This window comes from Acanthochromis polyacanthus, chromosome 5, assembly GCF_021347895.1.
Source record: "Acanthochromis polyacanthus isolate Apoly-LR-REF ecotype Palm Island chromosome 5, KAUST_Apoly_ChrSc, whole genome shotgun sequence".
Taxonomy (NCBI): Eukaryota; Metazoa; Chordata; class Actinopteri; family Pomacentridae; genus Acanthochromis; species Acanthochromis polyacanthus.
Window position 1 is genome coordinate 22,409,982 of NC_067117.1, and position 21,114 is coordinate 22,431,095.

At 41.1% G+C, this 21,114-nt stretch overlaps 1 protein-coding gene across 4 annotated transcripts in view; it reads left to right on the forward strand.

Moving 5' to 3' along the window:
* Nucleotides 1–21,114, forward strand: part of LOC110953988 (chemokine-like protein TAFA-1) — a 104,505-nt gene that overhangs the window by 66,256 nt on the left and 17,135 nt on the right. For all 4 annotated transcript variants that reach the window (XR_007941956.1, XR_007941958.1, XR_007941957.1 and 1 more), the window contains exon 3: nucleotides 17,508–17,648. Coding sequence is in view for 1 of the 4 variants with exons in the window: in XM_022198247.2 (XP_022053939.1) it covers nucleotides 17,508–17,648 (141 nt within the window). In the remaining 3 variants the exon portion in view is untranslated. The remainder of the gene's footprint in view (nucleotides 1–17,507; nucleotides 17,649–21,114) is intronic.

Below are 21,114 nucleotides of genomic sequence, written 5' to 3' on the forward strand. Positions count from 1 at the left end.
TAGCCGCCTGCGCAACAGGGATAAATCACTTCCCAGCTAGCTTATTACATGAAATGAAGGAATTCATCATGGTGACAGTCGGCCGTTGCGAGGCGTTCACTGTGATTTATCTGGGAGAAATTGATTGATTCATTAACACCGAGTGAACAGTGCTTTGCTGTGGGGGCAGTGTGGCGTACCTTGCTGCACGCCACTGTACGTGTTGAAAGAACACATCTCCGGTATGGAGGTCTTAGCTGGGTCGTCCCCTGTAGCGGCACACAGAGGCTTCTCTGTCGCTAACTCAGCTCATTACCTGGCCGGTGTAATCTGTGGCCCCGAGCCTGGAGCCAGCACTCTGTGGCGAAGAATAGAGCGATCCTAATTAGTTCGTCCATGTGCCTTCCAACATAATGGCAAATGTCTTCTAATATGACAAGACGTTCTGATTTAATGGCACTTCTGCTCTGAGATAATGCAAAATAAAGTTCAGAGAACCAAAGAATTTCTCCTGGTTTCACTCATATGACAGTTATAGATGCCTTTTACAGCAGAGTACGTTTTATGTACTGATCGATATTTTGAAGTTTTGCTTGACTGAGTAAAGAAATTCCAATGTGTTCAATTTTCTATGTCCCTCAAGATTTGTGTGTCTTTTCATGAGAAAACCGCGGCATTTCCAAGGCTTCAGTGTTACTAAGGTGCATGACAGGAGTGATGTTTTTGAGGAAAGATTTGACAGATGATTTCATAATAGCTAATGTTAAAGGTTTTTCATTCCTCCCTGTTGGCTTTTTGCCTCTTCTATTATCTGTTATGTCAATGTTGCAGAAAGCTTTTGCCATAAAGCAGAGATAAAAATAACTCTAACTTCTTCATATTTAATTGTATTAGTGCGAAAAATGTAATGGATTACTGGTTTTGATCTGAGGTAGTGATTTTGATTAAAGGGTTTTACAGCAGCCAGATTGTGCATCAATAGTTCTGCGATTGAAAGTCTTTAGTATTCCAGAAGGACTGACCCATATTCGCAGTCCCGTTTATCTCCTAAAGGAAGAAGCAAATAAACACAGTGGAAAAGTTTTGTTAAACTGTGTCCTCGAAGAAAAGTTTTAGTTAAAGTTGTGTCAAGGTCGATGAGAGACCTAGTCTTGATGAAGAGAGGAGAAAAAAAGGATGTGGCTTGTGATGAGTTATACGAGGAGACACAACAGTATGGTGAGCTTGCTGGCTGGCAACCTGTTCCATCTGTCTTTTTATCCAACTGCCTATTCCTCTGCCTCTTTTCATCCTTTTCATCTGCCACTCGAACAAAGCTGCAGCTGAGGGTTATTTTCATCGTCAATTCATTTATTGATTGTTTTTAGGATTGATCAAAAAATCACTTAGTGTTTCATAAACTGAGTGCATAAATTAAAAAAAGACAAATTTATCCTGTTAGCAGATCTAAAACGTGGTTTTTAAATGCTTTTTTGTTTGTTTTTTTTACTCAGAGAAGCAGTATGAAACTCTGAAAACCATCTCCACACTTAAATTGTTCCAGCCAGGAAATGACTGTAGTTTTCAGCCATTTCAGTTGGTCTCCTACTGGTCAGACTGCCATGTAATCTTCTAGAGACATTCTCGGTCACCAGAAGAAGAAATCTGCAGACTCTGTTGATCCTTTGACCTTTCATCTAATACACCATTTGGATGGCATTAATGTATTTTCAGTGAAATATCTCCACAGTGATTTCAAGAACTGCCATTGAGTTTGGTACAGATATTCACCTTCCTGTCAAAATGAATTATGATCACTTTTCACTTTAGTCTATCACCATGAGGCCAATTACTTAATGTGCCCAATACTTCAGTTTATGAGCAATTACCTTTGTGGGATTAGTTTAATACATTTATCTGACTGGGATCCTTAACAAAAACATTATTTGTTGCGCTAATCAGCAATTACACCATACACATGTCGCATTAAGACAGAGAATATGGTGAAAATTATGCTCAGCGTGTGAACATTGTCACTGTTAGCAGGTCAGCATGACACTGTTAGCATTTAGATTGAAGTGCCGCTGTGCCAAAGTGCGGCTGCTAGCGAGAAGGAAAGCACAGAAATTATTGGGCAAATCTGCAACAAATAGGAGCAACGGTAGTATGAACCTGGAATTTCCTTTTATACAGAAGAATTTATCGCCTGGTTCCGTCCTGCTATAGATTCCTCTGTAAGATGTGCTTTAAGATTGCGTGCTGTACATCCAGCGTGGGGGTTAGAAACGAAGAACACACCACAGTCTATGTATCATCCTGTTATTTCTTCTTATCATAACGCTCCAGCTGATGCCAACTGAGGTGTGCAGGCCAGACAGGGCGTGCCAAGTTCCATTTGTGACATCAGCAAAGAAGCGGCACTATTCTTAGAAGGCCACACGCCAATTTTGAAGGTGATTAATTAAATTCCAAAGAGAACAGGCGGGTCTGAAGACATTTGTATTTTGAAAAGAATTGGCAACTGCGTCAGCTGCAGCAACTCTGAGAAGGAAAGATAGCAGGCATTTTAAACACAGCTTTAAACAAGCTGCTATTGTATGGAGCCGAGCAGCTGAATAAATCTGCCTTTTTTAAAAAATGTATAGCAGTTTACTGTTACAAATCCCATCAGTTGAGAAAATGGGTAAATAATAAAGCTCTTCCAGAGTGTCCATGGAGATAAACGGAGAAGTGTCATAGTACAGTAACTATTGGGGATTTACTCGCCTCTTGTTGTGATCAACCATCTGTTGCTGAGCCTTGAGAGCTGCAGTCTAATTTGATTTGTGTGCAAGAAACAGCTGGCAAATATCGTTATTGCATTTTCTTCCATTTAGAGTGGATAGGTGTTGACAGATCAGAGCAATAATGCGAAAATTAATGTACAAATTACCCGATGATGAAATTAATCAAAGACACACTTCTTTGCAACAGTGTCAAGCGAAAGACAACCTGCGCAATTCCATTAGTTTCCATCTAAGAACATTTACTCATGTTGTACTGAATGCCTCTTTTGTATGACAGGCTCGAGCCTTAATTGCGATAATTTCCACAACATCTAAGAGTAATTTTCAAAGTCTGATTCTTGTGTGCGTGGATGTGCACCCATAGCGCACACACATTTTGTCCCCTTTCTTAATGTTCCCCATTATGTCTCTACCCAGCGCATCTTTTTTTAATCTCTTGATGCATTTTTTATTGCAACTGCCGCTGGCCAGACAGCCCAATAAACCTCAATGACTCCGGTCAGTGACCTGGAGTTATGAGAGCCCATGCATGGTGTGATCTCCCCTCTTCCAGCACGTCACAGTTCAGTGCGGTCAGATGCTACACCAATCTGTACAGCGCACTGTGGGAGGCGTCTTTAATGAGAACCTGAGACATGAGAAGGCAGTGAATAAAGTGAAATGGAGACATTCTGAGAAAAGCATTAGAATGAAAGATAGCACTGCATTTCATGTGTGTGTGTGCATGAGAGAGACGGAGAGGAGCTGATGAGTCTCTAACAAGCGGCTTCATCAGAGTGAGGAATGAGCTGCCAAGCGGGATCTTTCTTTTGACCTACCTTGGAGAGCGACGGATGGATGTATAGATGGATGGATGGACAGATGGGGTGGATGGATGGATGGGAAGAGACAGAAGAGAGAGAAATAGGGACAGTTTCTGCTGAAGTGCAGTGCAGAGGCTCCTTTCCTCATTGCCTGTCAAGACAGCGTCTGTCTGCCGGGAGACAATCACTTATCTTCTTGCTCTGATCCCACAGTCACGACTTCAAGCACCACCAGTACACAGGCAATGACCAGGGAAATGATGCAGCAGACATGATGGATAAAGAGGATGCACACTGCTGCTTTTGGCACCACTCCAGCCATATCTCTTCCAATAACTTGTCCAGTCTAGGGATGAAAGGTAGCTACCAGTGTGGAAAAGTAGTTAAGGTAGACCTTTATGTACCTGAAAATTATGTTTAACCTTATTTCTCTCCCTGGATAAAATATTCACTAAATGTCAACACAATTCAGTTTTTCCAATATATTTATTTTTTCTTTGAAGAGAGATTTTCCCTGCTTGCTTTCTTGCTCTCCCTCTCCTTCTTCTTCTTCCCTCACTCTCGCTCTCCATCACAGAGCTCAGTGCATGCATTGCGCTGGCATTAGTATGCACCCTGAGTTCAGTCACAATTTGATGTGCAGCCACATGATTTCACAGTCCACCCTGGTGGCGCAGATCAAATTTACAGGTATGTAGAGGCAAGACTGATGAGGAGACTCAGGTTTTCATTTCATCTCTACTTACAGCTTTCACAGTTACAATACAATATAGTGCCCAAGGTACAAGCACCATATGTGAACATTATGTCTTATTGTTGATACGAGGCACTAAAAATTCAACCATTTGGTGCAATAACTCAGCAAAAGCAAGTTTAGAGGTCAAACAATGCGCAGAGATCTGCTTTGTAACATTTAATTCCGTCTGTTACTGTGTTTGTTATACAAGAAGACCTCTTTTAAGAGTGAATGACCTTGAGAATCCACGTGGGCCCGAGTTCAAAATAAAGTCAGGATTCTAATCTTTGTAATTAATGGATACAAGAGCCGGTGTCTTTCATTACGACTGATATTTAATCTCATAGATGGGCGATAGTTTCTGTGACTGAATCAAAGCATATTTCAATTCATGATTGATTCCTCTCTGCGGAGGATTGCTTCGGAAGATGAAGTAATCACTCTCACTCAGGAAAGAAGAGCGTGAAAGTTAGGGCCTTTTTTTCACTGGCTTCCATCATTCAGCGAGTCAATTGAGTGTCTTCCTAATGTCGTGGCGTTTGATAAGGAGCCACAGGAAGCGGAAAGCATTTGATTGCAATATTATCTCCACACGTAGATAAAACATGTGATTCCTACAAAATCTCTCTCAGTACTTCCAGCATATGAAAGTATTGATTCAATAAGATGTCAAGAGTGGGGGAAAGTTTGTTTTTGTCGTCCTCTCTGTGGGAAGTGGAGATGACGGGCTGTTAATGATAAACTCATCAATCATTTTTGTAATGAGTCTTCTCACTCATGGCTCTGGTACGTGGTTTATTTTCCTCTGTTGTGGCATCAACAATAGGAATAGATGACACTGAGGCTCTTCTCCCCCTTGTATTACCACATCAAGATGGTATCTCCAGCTTAAAAGCTTATCAAGCTGACAGTAATGATATTGAGTGACTGAATTGTGTGTTTTGATGGATATCGCTGTGAGTAATCGGATACCAAATTGTGTTTCAGATCTTATATTGTTCCGGTTTTAGAGTCTGCAAATAACTACACTCCCATTCTCCTCTAATTCTTAACCCCCATCCCGACCCCCACCGATCTCTCATCTCGCTTGTAGTCATTTGTCATCGCAATGATTCTTCCCCACAGGTAGAGAAATAGGTTGAAAACCCATTTTAGGGCGCTGTGACACAAAAATAGATTATCATTGTCCGATGTCTGTTTGGCCTGCAGTTAATTCGCTGTATGTTGTATGCTGTGCTGCATTTTCAATAGTCTCCATTCTGCTCTGTGATGTGACTGAGAGCAAGTCTGTAACATACCTGGAAAGCTTTTATGAGGAGGATAATTAGCTCCTACCATGAAGAAACACCACAGAGAATGGTGAGTATTAACAATGAGAACCCCATTCACCAGATAATTTCCACACAATTACATTTATTCAGCGCTGTAGGAAATGTAAGGAAAGGACTCTCTCTTTATTATGCCTCTTTTGCTGGGATCTTATGGTGCTGAAAAGTAAAAATGTGCTGTGCTGTTTAACAGTGTCAGGACGCAAAGGTTTTTATAGGTGTTACAAATGAGCACACTAAAAGGTAGATGGAAACACTTGCCATGTGGTCAAGATCCAATGATTTTTCTAAATAAGAGTCTATTTGAAGGCCATATTTTCAGAGCAGAAATGTTAATGTAATATCAATGGAAGGTTAATAAATACCATAGCCAGATGCCTATTTTTGCTTAATCTAGTCAAGTTGAGATTCTTACATTGATCATACTATCATCTAAAAATCAATTATTGCCATGAAACAAGAACATTGCCCATAATAACCTAATATAAGCACAGATATCAAAGGTATGGCTGCCCAGACCTTTTAGAATAATGTCTGCTTGTTGACAAACTCACATAAGCTCACAGTTTTAATCATCATGCTGCTAAAACCCGTAGTTAGATGTATATATTGTATATGAAACAGAAATGTAACAGCTGCAGATTTCTAGCCACCAATGACATTGGATGAACTAAATGACAAACTGTTGTGAATTAATCATCAAATGCAACCTATGTCCTTTGTTTCAAATAGGATTCTAGCATATTTTTCATAGAAGACCAATCGTTTAACAAGCAGTTTGGGAAAAAATGTTTGTTGTCTAATCAGCTTAAAGAAAATTTCTTCTGTCGTGATAGATTATAGATTCTGACAGCTTCATGCTCCTGTTTTTTTTTCTTTTTCTTTTTTTTTACAGTCCATAACAGCCTCCTGTCCTTGCTGCCACCAAGAACAAGGTCATGCCTCTAAATGCTAAATTTGACATCGTTATTCTGCATTGTCAAACAGGAGATAAGTGGTTAGCGCATTGATTTTCTTCTTCTTCTTTTACTTAGATTGATTACCACATAGAAGTTTGTCTGTTGGAAGTGATCAGTGCTCTGCCATAAAATTATCATCCCTCGAATGCATAATTTAGAAGCCAATACCAGTTTTAATAAGCTGCATAGTGGAAAACACTTTGTCACGTATAAGTCAGGCCTGAACACACACTGCAGGCACAGAATCGAACATGTGCAAGAGCTGTAAGTGTGTGTTAATAGACGGACACATCTGGGAAATGTGTAGTCATTGAGACAAAGCATAAATGATTGAGGCCAGACTGCTTTGGCGTAAGTGAACATCAACCAGTAGCACAACAACAGAGGGTCACTTTTCACAGTTATCTAGCCTCATTTGCACAACAGCCGGGAGTCATGTGTTTGTAAAGCTCTCATGCTAGTGTATTCGCAAGGCTGTTTGTGTTTGCAAGTGTTTGCGGTCGAATAACTAAATAAATAAAGGCAGCATTAAAACATGCAGACATGCCAGTGAGAGGGTTATGAGTTTATTAACATATATTCCATGTGCAAAATCATGCAAAGCCCTGATTGCTCGGCTTTACAGAAAGTGGGCAGATTATTTGCACAGCAAAGTGTCCTTTCTCTGCATACACTGCTCTGGGAATTTTTGCATGCATCTATAATTCGATGTTAAGTGCCTGCTGATGCATTATGCAGATTAGATAATGCATTGTGTGTAATTCATGGTAGACCTTGCCTGAACCCAGAGCCACATGTCATTTGAGACCCCACACGCAGAAGTCCCAGAATGGCGCGATCGCTGTTGGAGACAGTCACCAGGTTCTCTGCGTCACGCCACCTCCAGTGTGTCATTGTCTCTCACACAATATTCAAAACAGACCTCTGACTAGACACTGTGTGCTGCGCTAAACAATGCTGCATAGAATTTTGTAACTTTGCTTTTAGCGATTTTCAGTTTTTCTTTTCTTTTCCCCGTTTTAGAAAAGGTGAACTGAAACTCACAGTCTGTATTCAGGCCATTTTGCAGGGCTCACAGCGTCCAATTGTTTTCTCCACATAATGTCACTTTTTGAAGGCTGCTCTGTGGTGCTGTTCAAAAAGGCAGTTTTGTGATTTTGAATGGACAATTTAGTTGCTCATTTCACCATCCGACTCTCATTTAGAGCGAGCAGTGACCTGTGTCATATGGACACTGAATAGAGGTCAGGCTCTGCTAACAGTGCTGCAGGGTGCAGTAAAACACAGAGAGATACAGCTGCACCTGCAGGCTTGCTCTCAGAGGTCGCGTTGGCTTGGACTGATGTAAGTTTAGACACGCACAGACACACAGCAGATGAGAGAAATAAAGTGAGGAACAAGAGGTGATAAATAGAAGTTTGCCAAGTTTATCCAATGCATCTCTTTATAGCAGTGTGACGGTGTACAATAAATTCTGTGCAATAGTGTTTCTGGCACTGCTCTACACTATTTCTGGCTTCACCCTCCTGTCACGGGAATAAGATAAGCAGGATGTTAAGTGAAGAGATACAAGTAATCTCTGTCTTTACTGCAAGCTTTTATTTTGATACCATGTTTAAAATGCAGTGACGCCCTTCTCCATACAAAATATAAGTGTCATCTTTATAAAGGAGTATCCAGCAAAGTTATGCTCACACCTGAAAGACCACAGAAGTAGGTTACATCCTGCATATATTTACCATAATCACTCCTCCTTTTTCCATCGATCTGTAGCTTCTGAAAACTTTTAATGTGTTTTCCCCAAAGCTATTTTTTGCTTTTGTTTTTGATTTTTTTATATATATATATCTGTACATGTATGCCTGCCAGCTATTAGCTTTCAGCACTTTTCTGAACAGCGATGTGGTCAGTAAAAGCTTGAATTGACATTTAAACTATAATGGTTGTCAGCCATCCCTGTGGTGCCCCTCCCTTTCACTGGGCTCCGGCTTGGCAGTGGGTCTTCTTGCGGCGGTCCATGACACGGAGAGTTATATATGCCAGGGTATTACAGAGCCCTTCTTAATCCGGTTTGTCACACTGCTCCCTCTGGAGTGGGGTAATTTCATGGTACTGAACTGGTATTGATAGAGCCTTGGTAAATGAGGCACGCAGCAATCGTTAACTTTAATAACCATAAAGATGTGAGCATTGGAGTCATACAGGCCCATGAGAGGAAACCCATACAGGTGATTAAGAATCGACCAGGGCCGTGGCCAGCATGCACCTCTTATTCGTACTAATGGAATTACCTGTTAAAGATGTCAAGACTATTACCACCAATGGTGCAATTGCTGCACCACGCTTTTCGTATTCAGTAAACTGGAGCTTATTTCCATGTCTTCATGCAAAGAGGAATGTCTGGCAACAGTGCTTAAGAGTTTTCTTTTTATACCTGCTTTTTGCTGGTTTTCTCCTCATTTATCAAACACCATCGATACTAGTGGGTGTGAAATGAACCTGTGGTAGAGCGGTATTCTGTATTCTGTCAGAGTGTTGCTCAATTCAAAAGTAAGCCATACTAGCAGAGGGGAAAAAAACAACATTCATTCGTGTGACTCCAGTATAGCTGGGTCAGTGGTTTCTGTCAGTCAGCTTGAGCTCTGGAACATCTTTCCCCCCCTCTCTTTTCTCCTCCCTGCCTCAGGTTTGTGGTAGCTCCAGGCACTACTATAGCTGCTATGTCCACTTGTTTGTCTGTCCCATTATTGTGGGTGATGCTGCCTCAGGAGAAAAGTGAAATCCAGGCCGCAGATGGTTCAGTGAGAAACCAGCCCAGAGCCTTCGCACTGGCCGAGGTCAGAGAAACCATACGGATCACTGCAACGGGACGCTGATGGGCACTTGATAAATGGTGAATCGGCTCCAGTTCTTGATGCGCCGCTGATGCATGGGTCAATAGGTTTTCAGACTGGATAAACAATCGCTAACGATGCCTGAGATTAATTTGTTATTCTTAGAAGAACTGTGTGCCACAGAAGGTCCCAAAGGTGGCACTCGTCCCACCACTTTAAATGTGTTTAGTGGTGAATGTACACGCTGATCTGGTAGCCTGCACCTTAGGCTACCTTTTATTATTCATTGGCAAGAGTCTTTGGCTCTCTGGGAAAGAGTTTCAGACTGAGTAGGAATGACTTCCAGTTTGAAGGAACCATAAAGTCAGTGTTAGGAAGATGATGGAAGAACTGGGCTTTGTTGTGAATGAGAGCAATACTCTGATACTTGAGTTTGATTTTTACTCACTGGTTAGATTTAGGCACCAAAACTATGTGGCTAGGTTCAGCTGAACATCATGCTTTGAATAAAAACTTACAATAACTAATAGACTTGGTTAAGTTTAGGCACACAAATTACTTTGTTGAGAAAATTGCACAGTTTGGGTGAAAATATGAGCCTTTCACAGCATGTTTGAAGCTTTTCTTTCATTTTTATGGTTCAGTTCAATTCAATTCAATTTTATTCATATAGCGCCAATTACAGGTCAGATTGTCTCAAGACGCTTTACAGAACCCATATGCCTGAACCCCCAGAGCAAGCCCTAAGACAACACTGGCAAGAAAAAAACACCCTTTTAACAGGGAAGAAACCTTGACCATAACCCTACTCTTTATGTGGGGGACCCATCTTCCTGCTGGTCGGTGGGTTGAGAGAGACAGAAGAGGAAGAGCGGTAGAGAGGGGGAGGGATGAGCGAAGAGGAGGTTGGGGAACAAGGAACATATAACACACAATTGGATACATGCATGATAAGCTAGATGATTGAAGTAGATGAAGTAGAGGCTAACATTAAAATTGATTCAGAAGTTTACTGTTATGGTGTACAGCTTTGACATTAAATATACAACATGTGTAGCTGGTGGTAAAATTCAAACAGTATGTAGATGAGCATATGAAGTATAATGAGGGCAATGGAGAGTACACTGGTCGAAATGAGCAGCTGGAAGCAGTGGGCCGGACGAAGGTCAGCAGCAGCGTCCCACAGTGGACATGATGGAGACTAGGCCAGTTGGTGGGACAGCAACCACAGATCTGAAGCGTTCAGCTCTTAGACCTGGGACACTCAGAGAATGGACACAGGGAAACAGAGTGAGTGCAATGCAATAACGGTATATATATTAAATATAAAGGTAGATAGAGAGGGGCTTAGTGCATCCAGAGAGGTCCCCCAGCAGCCTAGGCCTATAGCAGCAAACTAAGGGATGTCGAAGAGGAAGTCAGTTCTGCAAATGAAGACTTCAGCTGACCCCTTCATGGTCACCCAGTCGGCCCTAACTATAAGATTTGTCAAAAAGTAAGGTTTTAAGTCTGGTCTTAAAAATAAAGTGGGTGTCTGCCTCCCGAACCCAAACTGGGAGCTGGTTCCACAGGAGAGGCTGCTACCAACTGAAGGCTCTGCTTCCCATTCTACTTTTAGAAATTCTAGAAACAAGCAAGCCTGCAGTCTGACAGCAAAGAGTTCTGCTAGGATAATATGGTACTATCAGGTCTTTAAGTTATGATGGAGATCGGTCGTTAAGAGCTTTATATGTCAGAAGAAGGATTTTGAATTCTATTCTAGATTTGACAAGAAGTCAATGAAGAGAAACCAGTATAAGAGAAATATGGTCTCTCTTGCTATCTCCCGTCAGTACTGTTGCTGTAGCATTTTGGATCAACTGTAGCTGTTTGAGAGAGCTATTGAGACATCCTGATGGTCAGGAATTGCAATAGTCAAGCTTACTAGCTTGATGATTCCTGCTCCGTTTAATGTATAAATTCCTGGCTGAAAAGGGGCGACACTGCAGCAATACAACAAATGTATGTGGATTTGAAATGTATTTGTGATTTGTTGCAAAACAAACGCAATCCAAGCAAACGTAACTGAGAATGCTGCTTAGCTGTATAGAAATATAATTTTTGGGAGTTAGAACTGATTGATACCAGGTTACAAGATGATGCTTCATTCATTCAAATCTTGCTTGAGGTACCCAAATGTTCTAACACTTTGGGTCTATAGAGCATTATATTTCCGTTCTTCTCAGCCGAGCATGTAGGGAATATGCGGTGTCCATGACTTAGATTCCTCAGACTTCCCCACACCCATGAATAAACTGAAATGAAGTAATCATGAAACTTTTCTAGTATTCATGAATCAAATTCAAATCAGTAAAGGTGTCATTGTGTGGGATAATGCTCAGAAAAATATAATCACCATTTTAAGACCACTACTTTTCCAATGACTGTGTGTAAAAATGCTTTTTATTCCATGGCACATCAGATAGTAAACGTAGAAACTGAAGTGACTCAGTAACAATCAAATTATGGTTGCTATTCAGGACTTCACTGTTTCCAAAAATCGCTCTATGTCTGATCAATAAGAGATATTTTTCCATGCATTTACCAATTAGAAACTCAGTTAAAGTACAGTCAATACCCATGTTAAATCCTCTCTTCAGTGACATATTCAGCATAGCTCTAATCTGGAGCACTCAGAAAAATAAAGTACGCATGCAGTGTGTTTTTGTTCTTTTCTTTTTTTTATTCTTGCTGCTACATACTCCATGAGGTGTAATTCAGACAGTATTTGCGTCACAGAAGTGATATAGTTCATCATAAAATATAGCAATGATTTCTAGTCCGACTCCTCCCAGGGATTTCTTTACACACACACTATTCATTTTAACTGTTCTGTTGGAAAAGCAGAGACAGCAAATGAGGGTTGTGTAATTTCTGATAAAATATGTAAACCTTATCCTCTGCCAAAAAGGAAGGACATGAAAAGTTGTTCCCTGGCACTGCCTCTAAGGCATCCATTTGGAATCCACTTGACGGCGCTTTGTAGCGTGTTTAAACATTATCCTAAGTTACCAGGGGGAGTGTTCATTAAGGTCCAACTTGATGTTTAAGTAATGAAAAGCTAAATTCTGATGAGTATCATTAAACATATATGCAGCGGGACAGCTGGCCCACAGTCACTTTGATGCCTTTGCCTCTTGAAACAAATCATTAATATCCTCTTTATTTTTTTCCCTTTCTCCAATCTGAAAAACATAAAACTAATCGGGAGAAACAGTACAGAGCTTTTCAAATTTTAAACATATCTGACAACTTTTAAAATAATGAAATGCATCTGATTGAAAACTGTATCAGAAGTAATAAAAAGGGGTCGTTTTCCATTATGCATGATTTTACAGAAAGAAAAGTTGACAGAGAGAAATCAGCTCAATAAACAATCTGCTGCTTAATAAAAACTTTGTGAAGGTTTGAACTGACTTCTCTGGCGCACGGTACAAAGAAACTTTGTTCACTTGTTAAAAAAAAAGAGGCATTTGACTACTGTGAGAGTCTCAGTTTGTCTTCCAAATGTGCATCATTTTCAGCAGTAATTTGAAATGCAGCTCTCACTCCGAGTGTGAAATTTACATTTTTTGGCTCTGCACATGTCTATATTTATTTAGTGACAATGGGGACCATAATTCCTGCTGCAACCTGCGATGTAAATTGACAATTAGAAGTTGTACACAGTAGATACCTGTCAGCTACACAGAAGCACTGGGAAACAACAATGAGTCCACAGAGAAAGAGGTATTGTTAGGAAAGATGGACTGTGGTTGATGCAATGCCTGCCTGCCTGGCAAAACAAAACAGGCCCTTGAGCAGGTAGAAAAGGCAAGCATGCACTGATTAACTTGTTATGACGAGTCCTTGAGAGGCTTAAGTTTTCCCGACTGTGTCCCTTCCCTCGACCATATGTCATTACTTAATAACTGTAGCAGCGAGAGTGTTAGAGAGAGAGATAAAGGGAGTTAGTGAGAGAGGAGGTGACAGAAATGCTTGCTGATGGTGAGCCAGTGATTACTGCTCTTGGCCACTCTGCATAGATTATAGTTGTTGACGCTCAAGCTGAGCAAAGGTGTAGTGGAAAGAGTTTGTTTTCTCATGGTGTGGTGACATTGTCACAAGCACCTGCGTTTTTCTCCGACAGAAAATTCCCAATGCAGTGAGATCAAAAGGCAATCAGTTTCCAGCATTCTTCGTCACTCAGAGGATGAAAAGAAACTGTCACTTTGATTCCTGTGAGCTTGAAGTCTGTTGCGGATGCAGAATAAACTGCTGTGCTGCTGTGACCTTGAGTATATACAGCAATAATATAGTCATGCATTGCTTCTTGTAGTTCTGGATGCAAGAAGATCTGATTTGTCAATCATGTGCATTTATATATATGTGTTAAAAGTTAGTTGAATGTGCAACTTTGTATTTTTTCTAAATTATTTTTAACTTTGCCCATGTTCCCAAATCTAAGCCGTATGATCTACAGAAAACACTGTAATTTGAGACTTATCTTGCGCTCCCATTCCTTCTCCCCCTATCTGTCTCCACATTTTACAACCTGCCCTCATTAACAGCTCCTAATTGGCCATTGGGCTAAGCTGAAAACAATGAAGCATCGATTTCCTTAAACATAATCACCTCATCCAGTCTTTTAATGGCTGCTGTCACTGTTGGCCACCGAGAGAAAAATGACCAGTCAATGGTCCCATCGATGCCCTTCACCTTCCCTCACCAAAGGCTAGAGTGCACAGCCACCCACTCCATCTTACCGGGTTGGTTTAACCCCTTTAGCTGCCTGACAGGCTCCAAGCACTACATCCATCAAGACCGCAGCCACGTCTCAAGTTGTTGTGATCCCACGCCGCACCAGGCTGCACACACAGTTGAGCGGAAAACATCTATTATAGACATACCATGACATATTATCATACGAATAAATACACACACCAACAAATTTATATGCAGATAATGGATGGTCATTTACCTCATCCTGAGCTCCAAGCTACCTGAATGGGATTATGTCCAGTCCAAGTGGCCATTTATCGTCTAAGTGGCTCTAGTGACTGACCCAGTGGAGTCATCATGAACCCATTTACACTGCTCTCTCCTCCACATACCAGATGGTTTATAGTGATCACACCTAATGTCTAACTGGCTGATGGCTGGACCTCACCCCACTGATGACACCGATATGTGCTGGTGGGTGTGTTCGGCATATTCTTGAAGTCTGATGGTAATAATGATGATAAATGTTAGAATGATCATAAAAACTTAATATGCTATATCTAAATTAATTGTAGTCTAAAATATAACAGAAGCACTGCAGCTGTATTTCACTGAAGCATCAGTTTTTACAAGCTTTATTCTGACAAATTGTTCGTTCTTATCTGGCATGATGATAATTTTGCTTTTTATACCATATTTGTTCACAGAGGAATTATAGTAGCAGAATGCGGACCTTCTTTCAGCGAAGGTGCATCAACTGGCAGACTAAAAACAGGCATGGCATAGTATGGGTGTTAGAGTTAATATAACTTTGAAAGGCATGTAGATTTATGATTGTGCAATTGTCAGTTTAAAATAATTCAGCATTTAGGTTCAGCAAGCATTCTAAGTACAGCCTGACCTTATGGTGAAATAGATGTGAAGGTGATTCTTCTGAACACTTTTCTGTACCAATCCAAATGATACAATATAGACTTTTCTTTAATAATAACTTGAAATAAAGTGTACAATGATAAAGCTGACTTGGATAAATAATTGCAACTGCAAGTCTTCAATGATGTCGAACGGCTTTTACGACAAGATTTAGTTTGGATTTGTATTAGTTCAGAAACTGAAGTTTCATGTAATCCAAGTATCCAGCCTCTGTTGTTTTATCTTCCCCCAAAATTATTGGCTCAATGCTTCATCTTTTCAATGAACTTGCAACATAGAAGTCTATTTGTGTACTCAGAGGCCTCTGCAGCCTCCTTATGAGACTGAAGCTTTGGTACTGCTGACTTGCTAAGCTGCACTGTTTCTGTATGTTCACAGCTATCCTTGACTCTGTACTCTGTTCGGGGGATTGTTTATCCCTCCTTGTTGCTGGCCAGAATTTTTGAGAACTTCCTCAAAGAACAGAGACTTGTTCACTAAAATAAACTTTACAGGCTTTTGTGATAACTGTTCCATTTTTTACTTATTTGACATGATTTAATGAAATAGGGCAACATAGAATTTTAATAAAACATATATTTGCATATTTACTTCAATTCCACTGAAGAACTAAATCCAAAAGTCACAGATCTGGACAAGTCACATCATATTCAGACTAGAGATAGGAATATAATAGGGTTTGCTTTTTGTTGTCCCTTGTCAGATGTTTACTGGTTGGAGGTCTGTAGTGCTAATCTCCAGATGAGACTTTGAGGCTTGCTGAGGGGATTCAGTGTTCAGTATTCTGTGACGCAATATAAAGTCCTCACTTATTTCGTGATCTGTTTTGACTTGAAAGTAAGTCTGCAGGTCAGGAAGCTGTCAGTAAAATATTCAACAAGCCAACACATCGTGGGGTTTCGGGTTTTAGCACACTCAAGGGATTTTTCTCCTCACTTTTATAGTCTGCCTCCTCCTGCCCACAAATATCTAACAACAAGGGCTGAGAGAGTGACATTAATACTGCACGACAGCACGGTCCAGCAGGACTGCAAATGTTTGCCTTTTAATCCAGAACTTGTCGGCCTTTGGTCTGGCCAAGGCAGACATTGATGGGAATGGGAGAAGAAAACTGTTGCCAAACTTGTCTAGGCTGCTGGGAGCTCAGTTCCGTAATTCATGACCCGGGCCATTTCAAACATTTGCACAACCAACTCAGCCAGAGAAACACACACAGGTTGTTGTCATGCCAGTGGAAGCAAATGCATCTTCTCACCAGAGCAGGATGTGCTCTTTAAAACGTGGTACAGCCAAGTAAAATAATGCACAGACAAGATGAAATGTGGCATTTGGTTGTCTTCCCTTCTTTTTGCACTCTATCCATTGTGTATATTGGAGAGAATAAGTTGAACTCTCCTTTCCTCTCCTCTCCCCTGTCCTGGGATGAGCTCCAGTTTAATTGTTGGATGCTGGTGTCTGTTGCAGTGGCTGTCAAGGAAAGATAAAGAGTTTTTCCTGGGGCATAAGAAAAGGGGAGAGCAGTGATGGAGGGCCTCTCTCCTCCAGCTCCGCTGGCTGCATTAGCCCCACGCTTTATAATTGTGTGAAGGGGGCACTTCCAGTGGCTCCCTCATTACTCACTGGCATGGCCAGTCCCTGGCAGCCAGACACACCTTGTCCTCTAGCTCTCTCTCCCTGCCTGTCTCACTCATTTCAGGATGTCCCTCAGCTCTATCACCCCCTCACCCTCCCCTGGGCAATCCTCCCTATTGTTATTTTGACCCATTGCCGCCATCGGCTTCTCTTTTCACTGAATTTTTTTGACATCCTCCTTTGTCACACAGGGACCTATTGTACAGCTTTTGCTCTGACTGATGTCACCTATGCTTTGGAGTTAATGCTTTAGTGTAGTATAGCCAAACATTGTATTGGCAGAGCCCAGTGTGTCAGCTATCAAAGCCCTCATGGCTGCCAGGTCATCATTGGAGGAGCCGAGAAAAAAGAATCATCCCTTTTAATCATACAGACAACGTATAACGAAGACTTAAGGATGCAAAAACGGGCACATTAGGTCATACTGAGTGTGTGATGTTCTCCATGATAGGCATCATGGGCTGATTGGTATGGAGCGAGGACAGTCAGCACTGAGTGTGAGGCAATTAGATGATATAATTGAGATGCCTCAAGGGCCAATTTGTTACACATACTTACAGTGTAAGTGCCCAGTGATTCTACTGCAGCTTGCTTCACATGACATGATGTGCAGCAGTCGGGGTTCCCAAAGCTCATCTTTCATTCACAGTATTGTTGCTCTGTTACATTTTTCGTAAAAAACGCATCCAGCAGGTTAATGAAAATTTACAGGACCAAATGCTTCAAGGGTTGCTTCGGTGAATTTTGCGTAACTTGTTTCTCTCATTTACTGACCTGTGTCCGTTTCTGTCTCTGCAGAGGGCGGCACGTGTGAGGTGATAGCCGCCCACCGATGCTGTAACAAGAATCGTATTGAGGAGCGCTCTCAGACGGTCAAGTGCTCCTGTTTACCCGGGAAAGTGGCCGGGACGACACGCAACAAACCCTCCTGTGTGGATGGTGAGTACATCTAATGTGTTTTAGCATGGCACTGGTGCTGACTGTTTAGTATCGAATTCTTCTGTGAGAGAAAATTGCCTGTCTTTTTGACACCTAGTCTAAGCTTGGAATTATGTGCAAATTACATCAAGTGGTAACATGCACTGCCTTTGCACAAAGTAATGTGTTCTGCATTTAGAGAGGAGTGAGCTAATGACATGGAGGTTGTAGTTGCCATGTGCAGACATAGCTGAGAGAAAATTTGAATTCAAGATGCTGGCATATGACATAAAAATGGAAAATTAAAAATAACTTAACATAATCCAAGGTTTGCAAAATTAACCAGTGTTTACAATTTTTTAAGCAAATGATTTGCTTCCATCAATGTTTAGTAATTACACATTCACTTATTTTTTTTAAAAAAGGAGAGAACGAATGGCATCTATATCAAATAATTTTTAAAATAGCATAGTCAAACTAAGATATTCCAAAACTTTGTCAATATAACTGTTTTAAAATATTGAAATAATTAAAATGGGAATTTTTTTTTTTTTTTTTTTTTTTTAGATTTTTTGCAGGATCTCCTTAGCTATAAAATGAAAATAAAGAATAAAAGCTGAGAGGCTTTTTCTCATCACTGCCCTCAAATACTTTTACATTATTTATTTCCAGTTTCCACTCACACCACATCAGAGAGAAATACTGTACTTTCTGCTCCATTACAAAAATATATTATCCCCTTGTTACTTATTTTTACAGACATGCTGTGAATATATAAAATGATACATTGCTATAGATTAAACCACTTCAAATGTATACATGTGAAAGCTTTATACCAGTGCTTAGATATCTGAAAGGAAAGACTGAATTATTTAAAAAATTCTTCACAGGCTTTAATGAACACGTCAGATCAAATCTTACAACAAGTCTTCCTACTATCACTGTGATGTTTCTTACAACAAAGATACATTCAACCATTGAAAACCCAGTGGTGCTTTGCTGCTGGGCATCATGGGAGATAGAGGATGAACCATTTGGGTTGCTGAACACCTGAACAGGGAGCACGTTGCAGTTCACATCGCCCAAGGCATCTGAGGCTGATGGAAATGAATAACTAATAAACACAAGTCAGGGAAGCTCCAGGCTAGTGCACCTGAATTACCTCAGCTGAGAAAAACAATCAGAGGGGGGAAAGGGGGAGAGAAAAAAGGCTGACAGGAAGTCACAAGTCTACTGAGACAGAGCTGTGATGCTCCCTCACACCACAGAGCTCATTTATTGCTCCTCAATCTCGATCTTTTCACCTCCACCTCAAACCAAGATCAAAATCGCCTTTGACTGCCTACAGAAATGCCACCAAAGTATCTTCATTAGGAGCCATGTTACGTGAGGGGCCAGACAGGCCTGTTCAGTGCGCGTCACAAGGTTGGTTAGCCACAGCTGACACTCAAGAAGATCCTAGAATATGAATTAGAGCCACTACTCTGCAGCACCGAACAGACAAGAGACTTGTCACACAGATTGTCCCCTTTTTCATGGACACGACTTAGGCTTTGTGAAATACCTGCAAACCTTTACATCAGACTGATACATTTTCTTGCTCATAACTTGAAATTTCACCACCAACCTTCAGATGAAAAATGTCAGCTGAAAGACAAAAGGTGAATATAGCTGGATGTCTTTTTTTTAAACAAAGAAATATGGAAATCTAGAGATGTTGTAAGAAGAAGTCGGACAAAGATATAAAAATCAAAAACATTGCAGACTGCAGCATGGAGGTGGAGAAGCAAGGGCTTGTGTGAACACTTCATCCATCTATGCTCCAAGTTCCCGCAGTGAGAGAATCCATGTTGTTAGTGTATTGATTAACATGCACTCATCGAAGTGGTGGTGATAAAAATGGAAATGACAAGCCACTGTGCACCACCGCTACAATATTGAGCACCACTGCTCCTTCTGAACTATGGTGATCTGACCCCTTAATAATTTTACTGCCCTTAGTTGAGCCGCTTACCTCCTTACTTGGGTCATTTTCACCTGCTTGAAAGTGAATCAGGCTGTTTGTTATTTATTTAACACCCACCATGGGATAGAGGCTGAAGGGCATACGTAATAATTATGTGATTATTCATAAGAGCTCATTTGTAGTCAGAAGTGTCAGGTGTTCAAACGCACACCATTTAATTAAGGGATCTTTTCTGTAAGTGCAAGAATAAATGGACACAGGAGGGAAAAGGGCCATTTTGTTCAAGGGTTTTTGGGTTGTCTAGAAAAAAAGCAACATCTGAAAGTTACATGTTTGTCAACTGACCCCCACGGGCTGCCATAGCACGATGTGAGGGATTATAGACTTGTGGAGTCAGTGGTCTGTACCCTTAGCAGTGCACGAGCCTGGCCCAGATGGAGCTTTCTCCCCAGGTCCCCGCGTTATTAATGTTCCGTCCAGATGAGGAACGTTGCCGCAGCCCGGCTCATCTCGCCACTCCCTGAGGGACACCTGATGCCATACACAGGTTATGTACCCAGAATGAAAAAATGCACTGTCCAAAATGCCCCATGGGTGTTCCACTGGGATGAGATCTGGTGTATGGTGTGAGCGTGTATTTGATTCCCACCAGGACAGAAACGTTTCATGCCAGGATAAAAGTGATCCCTCAAAACAACTTTGTATTGATTTACAGTGACCTTTTCCTCTAAGGTCCCCCTTGTGTCACCAAAACAGCTCTGAAACATCGAGGCCTGGACCCCACAAGAGCACTCAAAGTGTCTTTTGATGTCAGGAACCAAGATGTTTCAAGCAACTTTGCAAGTTGCAAGATATGGCCTTAATGGAACAAGACTTGTTCTTCATGCATATGCAACAGATGCTCAATATATATTTAATACAAATCTGGGGAAATTTGAGGACCAATAAACACTTTTGAATTATTTTTCGTTTACCTCAAAATATTCTTCAGCAATGTTCACAGTGTGGCAAGCAGTATTATCCAGTTGAAAGAGGTCACTGTGATCAAGGAATATTGTTGCCAAGATGAGGTCCACTTGATCTGCAACAATATTTATCTTGTCAAAATAACAAGGATATAAATGCCAGGAAACAAGGCCTTCCAGCAGAGCATTTCCCAGAGCATCACACTGCCTCCACTGGTTTGCATAGTGTATCCTTTTACCATCTCTCCCTCAGGTAAACAACGCACATACCTAGCCATCCACATAATGTGAAAGAACTTGTGATTCACGAGGCCGGGCCACCTTCTTCCATTGCTCTAGGGTCCGGTTCTTACGCATACATGCCAAATGCCGGTGTTTTTGGCTATGACAGCTATGATATCCTTTCTATCACCTTACCAGCCTTCACTCCCCATACGCATCAGTAAACCCTGGGTGTTCATGACTCTGTAGCTAGATGTGCTTCCTTGAACCACTTTACTAGCTATGAACTACTTCATACCAGGAACACACTCCAAGAGCTGCTGTTTTGGAGATG